This window comes from Trachurus japonicus, chromosome 7, assembly GCF_045865225.1.
Source record: "Trachurus japonicus isolate A0001 chromosome 7, Traja_1.0".
In the NCBI taxonomy this organism is placed as follows: domain Eukaryota; kingdom Metazoa; phylum Chordata; class Actinopteri; order Carangiformes; family Carangidae; genus Trachurus; species Trachurus japonicus.
In genome coordinates this window covers 24,827,470-24,844,168 of record NC_140913.1, presented here as the reverse complement: position 1 = coordinate 24,844,168, position 16,699 = coordinate 24,827,470, and the positions used below count along the sequence as shown (strand labels likewise).

Genomic DNA, 16,699 nt, shown 5'->3' with positions numbered 1-16,699 from the left:
GATATGTTTTGTGCCATGTTGTGGCCTAAAGTTTTGTGCCATTCAGCCATACTGAAGTAATTAGAAGGTCATATTGGAGGATTTGTGTAGTAGACAGTGACTCCACAAGCATCACACAGCTGACTAATGTGTAGTGTTCATCATTTCCCCATAGTCCATTTTAACAGCAGTGACTCATTTCATAATAAACCAGCCTGCCATAAATCCACATGTTGGTAAATTGTGCACAAGTCTCATCTTAATTGCATCACATATACATCACAGCAGCTCAAACCAATCAGATCGCAGTTGAACAATTTCCTCTAAGTCAGAGAAATCTGTGCTGATGTCAAGGCAGCAGTTTCCACTGAAAACTCTGAAGTCATGTGCTTTATTGGTTATAGTTTTAACATCCTGGAGGGTATTGTCTACAATAAAATAAAAAAAACACACACAGGGGGGATTTTCACATGCCGATCACAGAATATTTTTTTCCTCATTATATTTAAATGTGACTTTTTTAGGCCATCAGAAGATTAATAAGTAAATAGTTCCCTACTTCTTCCTGTGCCAGAATTTAGTTCCCAGCAGGGTGGGTGGGTTTTGAAAAGCATTTAAACCTTCATGGGAGGAAATAAAAAAATTACAGAAAATATAACTGAACAGTTGACACAATGAATAAAATATTAAAAAAGACAAACAAACAAGCAAAAAGAACAGTGAGTTTTCACAGTGTGAGGGATTGAGCTCCCCTCTTGATGTGAATTCAACCACATGTAGCCTGGGATGGAAAAAGAAAAATGCTGTTGCGTTAGGTCTAATGGAAAAGACACTACAGATTGTCAAAGGTGCCACTTTAGATACAAAAAAGGTGTGAGGGGGGGGGGGGGAATTAGCAGCATCTCATCATCTGTGTGGGAGCATGACTGCACTATGACAAAGCAGCAGCATCGGCAGCAGGTCTGTTTCTTTGAAAAATGACTCAACCAGGAGGTGCTTCCCCACATGGTCTGGCCTGATCCGTAACACCGGCGGGAGCTACTTTATGGCCAAGCAGCACCTTGAGCAACACGTTCACTAATAAGTAGCCTACAAATAAATAGGAAATGAAACAAAAACAAAAAAAATAGGGGGCAGAGAGAGAGAGAGACATCAGTTTGTGTTTGTGATGGATGAAACTACCATGCAGAGAGACAGAGAGAGGGAGAGAGAGAGAGAGAGCAGCCTATTTGCAAATGTTTGACACATTAGTGTTGACATAAACGAGTCATGTGACGGCCGTGAAGATGGCGCAGCTTATGGTATATATAGCAGCCTATTGCAGTTTCCTCAGCGTCTCTCTCCTCCTCGCACCGACTCGACAGCTCGGATGATCGGCGAGGAACGATACAGCGACGTTAATAATATTAGCGACTAATTACCGAGCGATCGAGCCCCGTTCACGCTGGATGAGCAGCAGCCTATTGTGGATCAGCTGGACCTGAGCGCGCGATTGGCTGGGAGGGGGGGGAGGGAAGGGAAGGGAAGAAAGAGGGAAAGAGAGAGTGAGAGGGGGAGAGAGAGACAGAGAGGGGGTGTCAAAGAGCGAAAAACAAAGAAATTAGATAAATAAGCTTCGAGGAAACAGAGATCCATCCGGTCCATTGAAATGCTGCAGTAGCCGAACACATTTGTTTTGTTTTGGTTTTGTTTCCCTCCCTCTCTACCTCCCCCCCTACTGAAAACCGCGTGCGTGCGTGCTTTCATGCATGCGTGCGTGCGTGCCCGTGTTGATTGCGCGTGTGCGTGCGTTACATTAGGTGGACACGGAGACTGCATCAGACTGGAGAGACACACGCCGGGACATAACAGAGCGGAGATATTGAAGCTTTGATGGTCCTTCCTTCCTTCCTCACCCCCACCTCACCTCACCTCCCTCCCCTCCTCCTGCATACACACACACATACACACACACGCACAACACACACATTCACAACAGACACACACTCATACAAACGTCAGGGTACTGATTCCGGTCGAGACATGTAGTCCTCCTCATGTATGAGCAGCCAGGATCGTTTGTAGCCCTCAGCTCTCTTGTTTTTCCAGCAGCATCATCATCATCTCTCGGTATCGACATAATGTGGCTCGTTGTTGTACCGGAGGGAAAATAACCAAATATGTGGATACCTACAGAAGAGGAGAAAATCGGAGTTGGTGAGTCCATCTCTTCCTTTTTTTTAATTGCTTTAATATCTACCACGTTTGGTGTCGAGCTTATTCCCTTTTTTAAATATATATACATATATAATTGACTTGAATCATTCAGCGTCAGGATGTTGCAGTTTGTGCTTGAGGAACACCCAATTTTGCCCATCGACATTTCTATCTAACACCCCCCCTCCCTTCCCCCATACACCCCCCACCACCTCCTTCTCCTTGTTATTATGGCCATTACACCCAATGAAAAACACATATACTTATAATGGCTGATATACACGACCAGTGACTGCATAGAAGGGGGGAATTGCGTGGGATGATGATACAGACTACAACCCACACCACCACCACCACCTCACTGATGCCATCGCAGCCTGTGTGCACAGCCGCAGGCGCTGCTTTAAACCAGGCTGCTGTTCTTCTTCTAGTTTTGTGGTGTAGTTTAGTTAAATAACAACAAAAAAAGAGGAAGAAGAAAAAAAAAATCAAATGCGTCAGTGTAGCATTTTAGCCTTTTCTTTCCATAAGGGGAAGTGAGAGAGGAGAGAGGAGGGGGGGGGGCGCGATTCGTGTTAAAACCACGAGGGGGCATCGTGACTGCGTACCTCCAACAGGTGTAGGCTTGAGTGAAAGTGGAGTCTACCTGTAGACAGAGAGCAGAGAAACCCACCGCTGCTGCTGCTGCTGCAATGACAGGCTGCACTGGAGCTCATCGCTGCACTGGAGCTCATCACAGCCCAGTCCTTCCTCTTCCTCTGCTTCTGAGCACTTTGACCTTTCCACAAAGAGGCGACAGCGTTAGGTGCAAGATCAGCACTTCTCCAGTCAGATGAATATTTTATGATTTAAAAAAAAATGTTAAAACGAGCCTGTGAAGCCTGTGGTGTGCTCTATAGCCTATACCCACCACCATAGGGTTATTATAAAGTCCCACAGTCACGGCTCAAGTGTCTATATACCTCCACGATTATACTAGAGGGTTTTCATTTGGGGAATGAGTCATGTCCAGATGCTCCACAGCTCGTTACTTGCAGGGCTACTCATGCTGGCTCGCACATGATACCACCCCCACCCCCTCCTTCCCTTACATACACACGCCCACACACACACACACACACACACACACACACACACAGGCCTTATACACTTTGTTTAGATGCGTTACATTTGTCCTGATGGTTTCGTAAAGACCGCAGGATGAGAGCGCGGTGTAATCGCCTGTAATCTCGCCACTTTCTGGTGGCTGTAAATAGTAATGTTATCGCGTCTGAATCGCTCCTGCGTTCACCCCCCCCCCCCCCCCCCCCCCCCCCCCCCCCCCCCCCCCCTCGTGCAGCCATCATGGAATCACTGCAGTTCTTCTTTCTAAACGAGAAATAACAGTAGGCTTATTTTTGTGAGAGATGGATGGATGGATGGATGGATGGATGGAGGGAGGAGGAGGAGGAGGAGGAGGAGGAGGGGGGCAGAGAAAAGAGGTAGTTGTTGTGTGTGATGGAGCAACAGTTCGGCGCAGCCTCCGCATCAGTCGGTGTCGGTGTGGACTGACCTGGCGCTGTCCGCGGTGCTGAAATGCGGGGAAAGCGCGGTGCCTCCACAGTACATACTGTACCTTGTAAAGGCAAACCAAGGGACTCCAGTCACCTCCCTCCTTCCCTCCTTCCCTCCTTCCCTCCTTCTCCTCAGACAACGTGTTGACATGCTATATATTGAATATTTTTCTCTAAAATCATTGTGAAAGATGAAGCCCACCCTGCTGAATTCAACTTGGTCTGTTATCATTTCTTCTCCTGCTTCATCGGTGTCATTGTTGGCACCATTTTTTTTTTTTTGCACATTCTTTATCTCCTTGGCTAATTTTGTCATGTCCTGTAAATTGTCTCTCACCAATATTACCATAATACACCGATATGAAACAGAGCATTGGTCTGTCAGCGGCCGGCCAGGCCTTTCTGGTTTTTTTTTTCTTCTTCCTCCTGGGTTATCTTAATGAGCTCTGTCTAAACAGGAAACAGTTGGAGACCACCTCATGAAACGTTAATGCCTCTCTTAGAATCGCTGCCTATTCATTATTTTCTTCTTGGGTGTGTTTATAGAGGAAATAATATTAGTTTGTAAATCACTTGTGGAAGGCCAGCGAAGGCCGGCATTGTTGTGTTGCCCAGCTATTTCCCTCTGGAAATGCAACTGATGATTATTTCAATTAGTAATTAAACAATAATGACTTGTTTTGTTCCTCAATTAATAATCAGTCAGTTAAATGTCAAAAGTATCCAAAGGTAAATGGTTACTATGCAATAAAAAAAATAATAGAAGATAATCTATCTAGAATAAATATCTGGAGTTTCAGTAGATAAATGACTAATAATAAACCCTCATTCCCATCTTCTTGAAATTCTCCTCTAAGTTAAACTTTTTCATTCTCTTATTTGCAAATGAGTCACTGATGGATTTCGAAGCAATATTGAGAGAATTTCTTTCCACTTTTATTGGAGAGAACTGTGACTGTAAGTCAGTACCTGCCCACATGAGAGAGAGTGAAATGAATCAGCTGGCTTCATCTGTGGCCACATGGACATGAGTCAGACACAAACTACTGTAGCAGTAGATGAAATAATCGAGCCAACGAGGCCACCATTATCTGAAATGGACAACTCTGGGATCAAATGTGTTCACAACGGAACAAAAGATAGAGCTGATGTTCAACCGAGAGTCGGATTAGATAGAGAAATGTAGCTCAAAGAATAATTTGTCCATTATTTTTCAACCTTTTATCAAATCTCCAAATGAAAGCTAATCAACCACATTTGGGTGAGACCCTCTTCATTCATCACAGACCCTGGATCACAAAGCTACTTACATGCACACCAGCACAAAGAATAAATAAACAAATGTATGATTGCATGTGACGATCATGTTCATGTCAATTGAAAGTGTTTCGTGAAGTTTCTGATCTCACAGCTGTAACACTGCACTTGCATGCTTAGATCTCTGTGGCACTGACTGGAGATCAGATTTGGTAAAATGCCCCCTTGCATGTGTGGCAGAAATCCTGAGGTTAGCAGGACGTCAGTGCAGTAATTTGCCTGAGTAAGTGTCCATGCATTGAAGGCATGCTGAACAACATGACTAAGTGGGCGAAGCCCAAAGACCGTTGTGTAATTTTTAACTTTGCTAGATCTGGGACAGAACTACTCAAGCCAGGAAAGCAGGACCTTCATGGTCTGCATACTCACATTGCATAACTGGAATGGTTTAAGGAGGAGCTCAGTAAGAAGCTCAGCTTCACTTGCACCAGTTACGATTGAGACTGGAACTAAAAGGACTAAGGAAACCAAAGAATATAAGTTCATTCCAGTGCTGGGGTTGAGATGAGCACAGTGTCCTTTTTAATAAAATGTTCCTCAGTACAGTGGAGCCATTAGCACACACAAAAAAAGCAGACCATTTATAAGCCGTAATAGTGTTTACTGTTGTTCTGGCAGGTTTTTGATGATGCCTCTCCATTCTCTGCAGAGTATTTCTCCCCTGTGGGTCATTGTACAGTTAGGTACCATGTGTGTGTCTTACTGATTCAAAAGCAAGGTCATTGGGCCATGCATGCTCGGCCCTAGGCTTCACTTATATTACATTCACTTGTTATATATATGTACCACAGATACATTTTTCAAGACATAGCAACATGTAACAGAATGTACTGTACATTGAAAGGCGATATCAACCTCATGTCCTCTGTTGTATGAAAAACAATAACGTTAGGTTTCATAAGGTAAGATAAGAGAAACAGGTCAAAGGTCAGGCTCAAACAACTTACACTACAAACTACACTGACAGTTGTACAGTGAAATCATTTTTTCCTGGGCTGAATATACAGTATCCTCAGTGAATACAGTAGGTTGTCAGTGGAAGGTGAAGCTTGTAGGCAGGTACACTGTAGATGAGACTCAGACATACACAGAACTTTGAATGGTTTTACTGCTTGCGAATGTGATGCAAGTGTGTGCTTGTGTTACAAAGACAAACCTCTCAACATGGATACAATGTTTGTGGTGCTACAAATCTCTCTCAGTGTGAAGAGCTCTGAATTGCCACATTTACCTGCAATCATCACTTAAAAGCCCCTTTTACACTGCAACACTGCAGGATTCCTTCAACAAGGGAAGGGAAGGTGGAGGTTTTTAGTATTCACTTTCCTACTTAGGAGGTTTCCTACTTAAGAAAAAAAAAAGCAAACACTGAGTCTGCTCCCACATGACATGACCATTCTGGTTATATTAGGCTTTTTTCCTACGCACCATGGGTGGCAGCATTGCTGGTAAAGAGAAGCAAGTTAGAAAATGAAGGCACAACAGAGAAAAATGATATTAATTCTCACGCAGGCTGTCTAAAAATATTTAAAAACTTCTTTTGAGCCAAGTCTATTATTTATTTTAAACTATGACACTAAGTAATTCCTTAGTTACAGTTTCCAGTATTAAACCATAAATAAAAGGGTCCACTTGATAACTTTTTGCATGAAATACCCAAAGAATACTGCTGTTGTAGCCTTGCAGGATCTGCTGCTGCTGCTGCTGCTGGTGTGGTTGTGAGTGCTGCTATGATAAATCAACTCCAGCTTGTGTTCTTACTTTATGCATGGCCAACACACAAATTTGGACTATTTTCAAACGGTAAAAACCTTTTAGTAGATATCTGAAAAACACACGTGAACAGGGAATAGACAACGTGTGGATGAGCTTTGATACATATTAAATATCCTTAGTCTGTCTAGTTAATTAAATGAAAGCATTTATAATCAACACCTCCAATATTGTTGCATTTGTAGTTTTTGACTAGAGTGATTCAGGCATGTTGTTGTCACGTTACCACTTCAGTAGACCTCATCATCCTGTCAACTGTAAAAGCTGTAGTTTCTGTGTTGTAGCCTATTATTGTAAGTGTTGTGTTGTTATAGTGGGAGTAAAGTAAGTTCAACAACTTAAGGCCCCAGGCTGAGCCATATATTTGAAGAGTGTAAGTGGATATGCATACTCTACATGTATACAGCAGAGTGTATGGATCTATAGTGAAGTAAGAATGAAGTGGAGTCCCACAGTCTCCTCCTGTGCTCAGGCCCCTTCATACCAGTGAGTTACTGGTTACACAATAACGGCCATGTGGACTATGAAATCAACTGAATGGAGGGACAGTCTGGACTGATTTTTACTGTTGCTAAGTAGAAATGTTTGCTTTTGCCAAGCATTTTCCACGGCCTGTCCTGTCAGTCCTTCCAACATCCTACGTGCAACATGCTGAAGTCTAAGAGGTGAATTCTGTTGGTTTTGTTTTGAGGATGGATATGTTAATGCTCGGCTGCTTTCCTTCACAGTGAAAGAGTGTTTACACAGCTTGGAGGTTTTGTGAGGGAGGACTATGAAAATATGAGCCTCTGTGATGCGCTCATCTCCCTTGAACATGGCAATCTCATCCTGTTCTGACGTGGTATCCACTGAAGAGTTTTCAAATAGTATGAGTGCAGGTTTTTGCAATTCAAATGAAATAGAGGCCATTAAAGAACAGGAGGCTCAAATAGGAAATACTTCGTCCTGGCTGGGAAAGGGCCCAAGGCGGACTGAAAAAGGTGACGAGGAGGCTTTTTAAGTCTGTCCATCCCTCTCCCTCTAATACATGCCCAATACGCTTGACTTGAACTCCGGTGCCATGCAGCATCCATAAGCTTGCCATTTAAAAATGCCCGGATCCCTGCAGCAGTTACAGTGAAGAAAGCCCTCTAGTTTGTAGATGATCTGTTGCCATAGTTACCCGAGCACAGGAACTGAGCGCTCGTTACCCTCAAACAGGCGAGGGAGCTGAGCCCAAGCCCCTCCTTCTCTTCCTCCCCCTCACTGGGTCCCCTGGCTAGTTCATTAGCATAATGATTCACACCAAACTCTCCTTGAAGGGCCACCATTTGTAGGTTTTTAAAATTATCAGTGGAGCCCTGTCATTATTAAACAAGTTTGTCTTCACCGAGGCTTGTACACTATATGTTACATGACTATAACCGCAGTGCTACGTCGACGAGGACACGCTCAGGAAGCTGTCCTATGGTGAAGGCCTTTTACTGTGGCATCTATCCCCTCAGGAGTAATCATGTTCTTAATCAGGCTTTGAGTCACAAGACGTTGCTGTGTTTGGCCAAAGACTGCATGATGCTGCAAAAGCGGGTGGCACAGAAGGTCTGTGCTAATGCCGACTTATAATAAAGCAGCATTTAGCCATACTACTCAGCAAGCCTGTGTGGGCTCTATTTTGGGAGACAGTTCAATTAACTTAACATTGCACAAAAATCAGGCCGCTTAAGAATTAATTGCCTATTAAAATGACTACCCACTTCAGGGTGGGAGCTTGTTTACAGTTCGCTAAGCAGTGGTTCCTGTGTGACACAGTGTTTAGATGTTTGCATTTAACAGCTTATTAAAAAGCTGCAGTAGATGCCCTGCTACAAGCCCAGAATACATGCCGTGAGGAGACACAAACGCGTAGAGGGTGTACCTTGCCAAACCAGAGATCACACGGGTGAAGCCAAGCATCTTTGTAATGTAATTTTGTAAAATATTTATCTGTCACCGTGGTCTCCTGATTTTTTTTTGCTTCTCTTCTTCTCTACACAGTGATCTGCAACTTCCGGTCACCAATATGTCAGGCCCTGGTCCTGGAGATTGGGGAAACTGTACAGATTCTGGAGAAGAGTGAAGGTAAAAGCAGTGATGTATTCTGTGTCAATACATGCCTGTCATAAACACTGCATCAACTATTGTGTTTGACTGTAAACAAACTGCAGGAATTTACTGTAAAGGTTAAGACATAAATGTTATATTTTTCTGGGAAGATGGAGGTGTTTTTTGTATATATTTGAGGGCTTGTCGACATTCTTTAGTAACATAAACATCATTGCTATTTTTAGGCTAGTGTTGTTAGACTCAGTATAAATTAGACTACCTTTAGGCCAAAAAGATAAGTATAGGGTCTAGTATTTCTTCCCCAGAATTTTATTCCTGGATGGAGAGGACTTACGAAAAGAATTTAGATTTTTATGTTAAGAAATAAAAAGTTAACAATTAATTTTACAGCTTCATTACTTATTAATGATTTGCTTATTTATTATCAACTCCTCATTCATTATAGGACAAACAGGCACATTATACTATTTCTTTGGTTTCTAAGTTCTAGGTTAAGCAAATATGAAAAATCCAAATTAACTTCACCATCTTGCCTCGATGACATGATTGGTAGTTTCTAAGTGGATGGTGGCTAATTAAACCCTTTTTATTTGTGATTTCATGGCCAGTAAATTAAGAGACTATGAAGAATCCACAGCATCAGTTGAAATAGCATGGTTTGCATTTTAATAATTTTTCAGTGAAAATCACATACTTGCAACATCCATTGCTGAGCTACGCTAAGCCAGGCTAGCCAAGGCTAATGCAAGTTTGATGAAAAGTTAGCTAGCTGTACATGGTATGTGAAAATGACATGCAAGAGATGAACATTACACACAATTGCCCCTCCATCTGTACTATATTACCAAGTACCACAGCAAAATGGTGTAATTGTGCGCACTTCATGCAATAATGTGTTTGATTGTGAGTTAGCAAGGTTTTCTGATGCATTCTTATTTTCCTTTAGGTTGGTACAGAGGCTTTTCCACCAAGAAGCCATCTATCAAGGTAATTATAACAACATACGCAAATAAATGGTTTATCATTGTACTCATTCCTACAGGCTACTGACAGTATTGTGTATTCAAATGAATTCAGAGTGAATAAAATGCATCACAGGACTCCTATTTGCAAGCACAGGATGTAAAAAGACAAAAAAAAAAAAAAACACCATCATGTGATTTGTAAATTAAACCTACATTAATAACGCTGGATTATTCCAGCCTGTTAATTAAAATTGTTGGCCACCAGTGTTTGATATGAGGTTAGGCTATAGCTATGTGTCAGACAAATGAAGTGATACCAGCACATCAGTAAAACCGGTTGCTCTGTAAAATAAAGTGGTCTCCACTTCAAGGTTTCATCAAAGCCCACTGCATTTTTGTGAATGATAATGTGATGTGAGAGATGTGCATCCCAGAAATAACTGTCTAGACAACAAAGACCTTAATGACTGATTAACTTATTGAATAGAGCTTTGATTTGCCAAAAATAGAAATCTCCTGACCTGCATTTCCAGAGGTGCATTTAACAGTAGTTTGGACTTTATAGCACACAAGCACTAAATGTAATGTAATTTTTTAAGTATACATTATAAAAATATAAAATATACAGCACTTAGTATGATGAAAAAATACCAGCTGTAGGATACATATTGTGAGCACATCACATGTACATGATGCACATTGTGGTATGAGACCCTATTATTCTCTATTAAACTGTGCGACTGCACTTTACAGATCACCGCAGCATCATGGACCCACCCACTGAGAGTATGCAGTATTACTACTGCACTGTTTTCCCTCCTGTGCAGAATTTGCCAAAAGTCTAAATTTTGTTTTCTTCTCTGCCAGCAGATGGTGCAATTAGTAATGTGAAAACCAGTCATTACACTAAAACAAGCATTTTTCTAAATAAAATGGCAGTTCAGTCCAATCTATAACACTAAAGGACTTGTTTCCGTCACTGACTGCTGCAGGACAGATGCGGCGACAGTCTATGTGGTGTTATATCAAAGCATAAAGAAGGTTCAGATGGAAGGAAGGATGGAGGGATTGAATCTCAGTTCGGAGTTCAGAGTTTGTTCATTCAGCATCGTTGTGATAAATCCTCTGCAAAACACTCAGTAAGAAGCGATCATAGTTGCAGAAGGCCCAACAATACAACACCGTCACGGTTAACAAAAATCAATACTCTGCACTGCAGTAAATGGTTATTAAATATGACTGACACATCTTCTTCCCATTGGATTTATTGTTCAGTAAAGGATGTTCCTGGCAGGCTTCGTTCTTGATAACCTGTAGCAGAGCAGTCACTGTACAAAGTTAGAGAACAAAGATGTAGAGACTGTCTGTCCACAGAACAGACAGAAGAATAACCAGAGTCACAAATTATGAGAAACATGGAAGCAGCGGGTAATTTTTACTACTTTGTACGTCTACCCTGTTTGAGGTCGACATGTCAGAAGCTGGAGTGTTATGTGATGCTGCTAAAATGTTTTAAAGAAAGCACAAAGCTGTCCAGTCCTGGTAAATGTAGGTGTTAGTGGCTACATGCTGTCCTTCTCTACTCTCATCAGCTATTTACAGTTCTTACTAACACCCCTCCATTTTGTTATGTGCTGCGCTGCCCACATTCAGTCGCCCCCATACTCTCTCTGTGCTGAAAAGAATTTGTTGTGTTCACAGTGGCCAATTCTTCACATCTGGTAGATTAGAATATATAAGACGAACTGCAAAGTTACCAGCTGGCACCACTCAGGCTCTCATGCCCTTCCCCTGCTAAGCCAAGCAACAATAGGGTCCCTTGTTCCTTCATTTTGTCTCTTTAGTCTATGTAAACAGTGTGTGTTTTATTTAAATAATTGTAGCAGCCAACATCATTTAGTTAAGAATACCTAATAACAACATAATACGATGTACAGTGTCTAATATGAGTACACAGTGTTTACAATATGTAAATGTAATGTGTAATGCTGCTTCTCTGAAAACTCAGTGAGGAATCCCTGTGCATGTATTTGTAGACTGTGTGCCCTGAAAAAGCAAAGCTCACAGCCACATTTAAATGCTTATGTGAAAACATACATCCTACACACACACGCATCTCCTGAAGTGAAGCAGTCCCCTGGTTGAATCGAGTGGAACAGGACATTGTGAATTTGTACTTTTGGAGGTGGCAACTGATCTGGAATTAGACACAACTCACCTCCCTTCAGTGGGATTTAGGAAATACCAGGAGTACTAGAAATCCAGATTCATTTCCTCCTCCAGAACAATTTGGATCGCCCCTGGGCTTAGGAGAGAAGAAATTAGGCAGATCTATTGCAAACTTAAAACCTGTAACCCCTGGCAACCGTTGTCAACACCCATGGATGAGTGGCGCATGCACACCACTCTTTTGCATGAACGACCACGGGCCTGGGGCTTGATTCTTCTTAGCCGGCTGCGACAGTGGTGTCTTTATATTGTCTGACCCTGAAAAGTGCTCGATGTGAGCTTTACAAGACAGAATCTCTCTCTTCCCTCTGACCCGACCCTGTGGGATGTGGTGGTGGTGGGCCATAACTGGGGCACGGCTGAAGTCCCCCTCCTGTTGTTGAGCCTCTGTCCCCACAAACCTCACCACCTGAGTCGACCATCACGGGGTCACTGACACCACTGACTGTTGCACCACTGGGGGTCTACGTATAACCTCACCTTCCACAAATATCCAGCCCTGCGTATAGCCCTCTACAGGAACACTGTGCCTAAAGGGCTTGTCCTAATAATGCCTCATCTCCTTCATACACACTGGGACCGTGAGCAATGATTTGCTTAGCAAAGACCTGACAGGAAGCCAGAATCTTACCATCATATAAATCTCTGTCCTCTCTTTTATCTTCTAGTCATGCAGGTCAATCGATAGCCTGGCTGCTGCCCACTTCCACACCTCATGTAGGTCGACCTTGCAGGGTGTGGGGAAGGACTTAGCCTCTTCTTAGAGGAACAAAAAAACCCGATCTGTCCCAGAGAGGCTCAGGGCAGAGAGCTAAATGAGTGCTAAGTGATGTGCCTCCGTCTGCACCAACCACAGCTCTTAGGTATTAGCTCTTAAGTGTTGTTTCTTCACTTGTGATGGGTGGGAAAGATGGTTAGATTCGGCAGCAGGGGTGGTGGCGGTGGTGGCAAAATACTTTTTGCCCCAGTGCTGTTGGCCCTGGACACCCTGCTGGTGTGTGTGTGTGGTAGGTTTGAAACAATGGGTCCAAAACCTGAGTGGGACGACAGTAGCTATAGTGAGGAACCAGCTTCTCCAAACAAAACCTTAGCCTCGTTTTGTCAAAAGGGAAAACTGTGAGAACCTGCTTATCCTGGTCAGACAGGTTGGAAAGATTAACACACGGTGATCTCTCTCCTGCTGTGGCTGGGCCCATGTGGCCACAGCTCTGCGCTGCACCTCTGGATACATGGAGGATTAAGTCCATGATGGCAGACCTGGACAAGGTGCTCCCAAACCCTCACCATTCACAATCAACCCTTATGCCAAAAAGGCTTGTCCCAATAACACCTCATCTCCTACATATACGTACGTACGTTGGGACTGCAGACCTGAGGAGAAGCCAGATGTTTACCATCATATACCTACATCTCTTTCTGCCAGATGAGCTGAGGGACGGATGGCATCCTCTGCAATGGCCTCAATCTCCTTAAAAAGTAGATCCAAATTAACATCCTCCTCTTCCTTTCTGCCACCATGCTCCCCCCCCAACCCCCAACCACCAACCCCCCTACCCAACAACTCAAGGAGCTTGTCCAACAAAGGGGGTCTTCCTCCACAATATCCCACCAGCATTTGCCAACCAAGACCACAGAACATCCAGACATGTGTCGCCACTAACATTGCCCTCACAATGGCAGCCATGGGGGGGGGGGGGGGGGGGGCACAACAGTAGCTGAACCGTACGCCCACAGAAGCGCTCAATTATGTGTAACACAAGGTCCAGGTCCACCAAGAAACAATAACCGCCACCCAAGGGGGCAGTTGTCGGTCTGAGAAGTGAAGCTCACTTCCGCGTTCAAAAAACTGCAATCCCCTCGGCTTCCTCTGGGGGCTGGTGTCAGAAGGGCGCATTCCCCATAGACCCCCATGTTAAAATCGCCGACTTTACATCCTCAATAAACATGTTAAAAGCCTGGTGTCAGAACGTTTTTTTGTCTCAATCGATAGTTTCTACCCCCGCACACACTCTGAGGGGGGTGAACTCTACCGTTTTACTGTTATTAGGTTAAAACTCTGACCAATTAGGGCGCGGAAACGTTGAGTGACAGGTCCGAGCAGCTCCGTGGACAGCTGCTTCGAGGCCAGTGGGCGGGTTCTCGGCCGGCCAATCCAACATGGCGCTGTGCAGGCCGCCATATTGGAGTCACAAAAATGACTCCCCAAAACCAATGGGTGACGTCACGGGTGCTACATCCATATTTTTTACAGTCTATGGCGCCACCTGAATGAAAACTAACCCTTGATTAAAAGATGCTAAAACTCTACAATCACCACGCTCATAGACTTAGCTTGATGACACCTAACTGGACAATCTACAGTCAGGATAGCCGAGGAGCACGAGCGACCTTCAAGGGCAGGAACACTGTGTGCGGACGGCCCCAGGCGGCTATTAAGGAGGACTGGCTGGATCATGCAGCTCAGATGATTGGTTTGTCCCCTGACAGACAAGGTAGTAGTGGAGCTTCCATGATAGGTCGCACCAGAGGGCGCATCCCATAGTGAGATACAGAGGGAGGTTTGAAATAAGGACATGGTACACACAATATACTGTAGGTTGCAGGAGGATGAAAACGTATACCTGTCACACTCACTAACGTCTCTGCTCCTTCTTCTGTCCACAGGGTATTTTCCCAGTCAGCTATGTCCACTTGAAGAAATCCACAGTGACCAACAGAGGGTGAGTTGTTGTGTGTATGTTTGTGTTTTTATTGGGGCTTGTTGTAACATCAGAATTAGGGACCAACAGATCCAACCTATTTATTGTATTATTAGGTATGTGCCCTGTCTTGATATACTCACAAATATACAATAACAACTAAACAAAGCAAAGCAAAGCAGAAAAGGTTGCCAGAGTAGCAAATTATTGTCCTTGGAAACCTGGCTGCACGGATAGAAAAATCCATATTGGCTGGGGTTGCTCATGAGTTTTGACAGCCTGAACATTTAGTACAACTCAACGGGAAGTTTGAATTACAGTTTTACAGCTTGGGACAGGGAGGAAATCCTATCCACTTCTTAAAAGAAGAGTAAGATTACAGTTGAACTGTTTTAGCTGCTCAGTCTGACACAACATTTTTTCTCTTGATACTGAGTGTGATAAATTAATGCAAGGGTGTATCAGGGGTGCCGGTGATCTGAATTCCCCATATTTAGAGTTTATATAGCTGACTGTGTGGAATTCCTTGGAAACATATTTCCATATTTCTGACTTGGCGGCTCTGTGTGAATGAATTGATGAATGAATGTGGCTGATGGCAGAAACACAGAACTTTACACTGAGGCTTACAAAGAAACCGTATTTCAGGGCCTAAAACCTGTTTTCTCAACTAGCTTTTTACTACGAGTGATGGAGTCCCACAAAAAGTCTCTATTATTTCACAAAAGAGATTCACACATTCATTTTTTCAGCCTTGTTTCTTTCACTTTCAAGTGGGAGGAGCTCAGTGGAAGAGGGTGATGCCATGCATCTCTCTGCACCAATCAGAGTTCATTAACATTTGAATCAAAATATGAAACAACTTTGGGGTAATATGTTGCTCAGCGGTTCAGAGGCTTTAATCTGGTTTGGTTATGGATGGTGGATGGAACCTACTTTGTTTAATAAAGTAGGAGCTGGTGTTGAGATCCAGTATATCCGACTGGTTCAGTTCTAATTATCATTATGGCAAGGCTTTAAAAAAGCCACTGCAGAAATTCTGCAAATATTTTGAGATATTGCAGATATAGGAATTCATGCTAGAACTTTTTCTTGTACATATTATTGCTGTAATGTGGTAATATTGGAAAGATGTATATTCATGTCAGTTTACTCGTTGGTTTGTTCAGTGTCAGGGCAGCTGTAAAATTGCCTTGATTTATGGCTGTAAAAAAAAACAAAGTACATCTCAGTGAAAGAGTTTGAGGATAAATATAAACAAAAACAGACTTGAGACTGGTTTGTTTAAACACTTGGGTTGGGCAATACGACAATGTAGTGGAATTAGATGGTAATATATCTGACCATGCTACTATCAGCAGGAATCCCCATCTGTTATTCCAGATAAACACTTTCTCAACTAAATTACCAGAGAATTCATATACAGATATTAAAAATGTCAATGACATACAAGATGAATCTGAGCTAATATTGCATCTATGCTGACCAGCTGTGGGTTAGACTGAGGGAAGAACTTTTGCATTTACAAAACTTGGGATTATTTGTGTCTTTAACTTTAAAAGTGTTTATTATTAAGCAGATAGTGAAAGCAGCCAGGTTAATTTATTACTACAAAAAGTATTGTATGTATGAAGGGAGTGCAGTTTTAAATACTGAAGAGCTGTTGTACACAATGGGGGCAATGGTCTCTTTCTACAGACCCATGCCTGAAAAAGCAAAAATCTTCGCACATCCACTTCTCAGGCAGGTGCGTCGGAGGGCGACAATCAAGTCCAAATTAGAAAAAGAAGAGTTCCCGCACACATGGCCAACTTGCAGAATTTATTATGCAACGTTTCGGTACTAGACCTTTTTCAAGCAAATGTTTGCGCCACCACAGGAAGCCATCTTAAATAGGAGTGGCTGT

At 43.0% G+C, this 16,699-nt stretch overlaps 1 protein-coding gene across 4 annotated transcripts in view; it reads left to right on the top strand.

The window, feature by feature from the left end:
- The first annotated feature begins 1,771 nt into the window (after window positions 1–1,771).
- Window positions 1,772–16,699, top strand: part of LOC146984825 (dedicator of cytokinesis protein 3-like) — a 60,157-nt gene continuing 45,229 nt past the window's right edge. For 2 of the 4 annotated variants that reach the window (XM_085782279.1, XM_085782281.1), the window contains exons 1-4: window positions 1,945–2,175; window positions 8,832–8,915; window positions 9,847–9,887; window positions 14,759–14,814. In XM_085782279.1, the coding sequence (XP_085638405.1) occupies window positions 2,139–2,175; window positions 8,832–8,915; window positions 9,847–9,887; window positions 14,759–14,814 (218 nt within the window). In that variant the 5' untranslated portion in view covers window positions 1,945–2,138. Of the gene's footprint in view, window positions 2,176–8,831; window positions 8,916–9,846; window positions 9,888–14,758; window positions 14,815–16,699 lie in introns of all 4 variants that reach the window. The other 2 variants (XM_085782280.1, XM_085782278.1) reach the window with 2 other exon arrangements.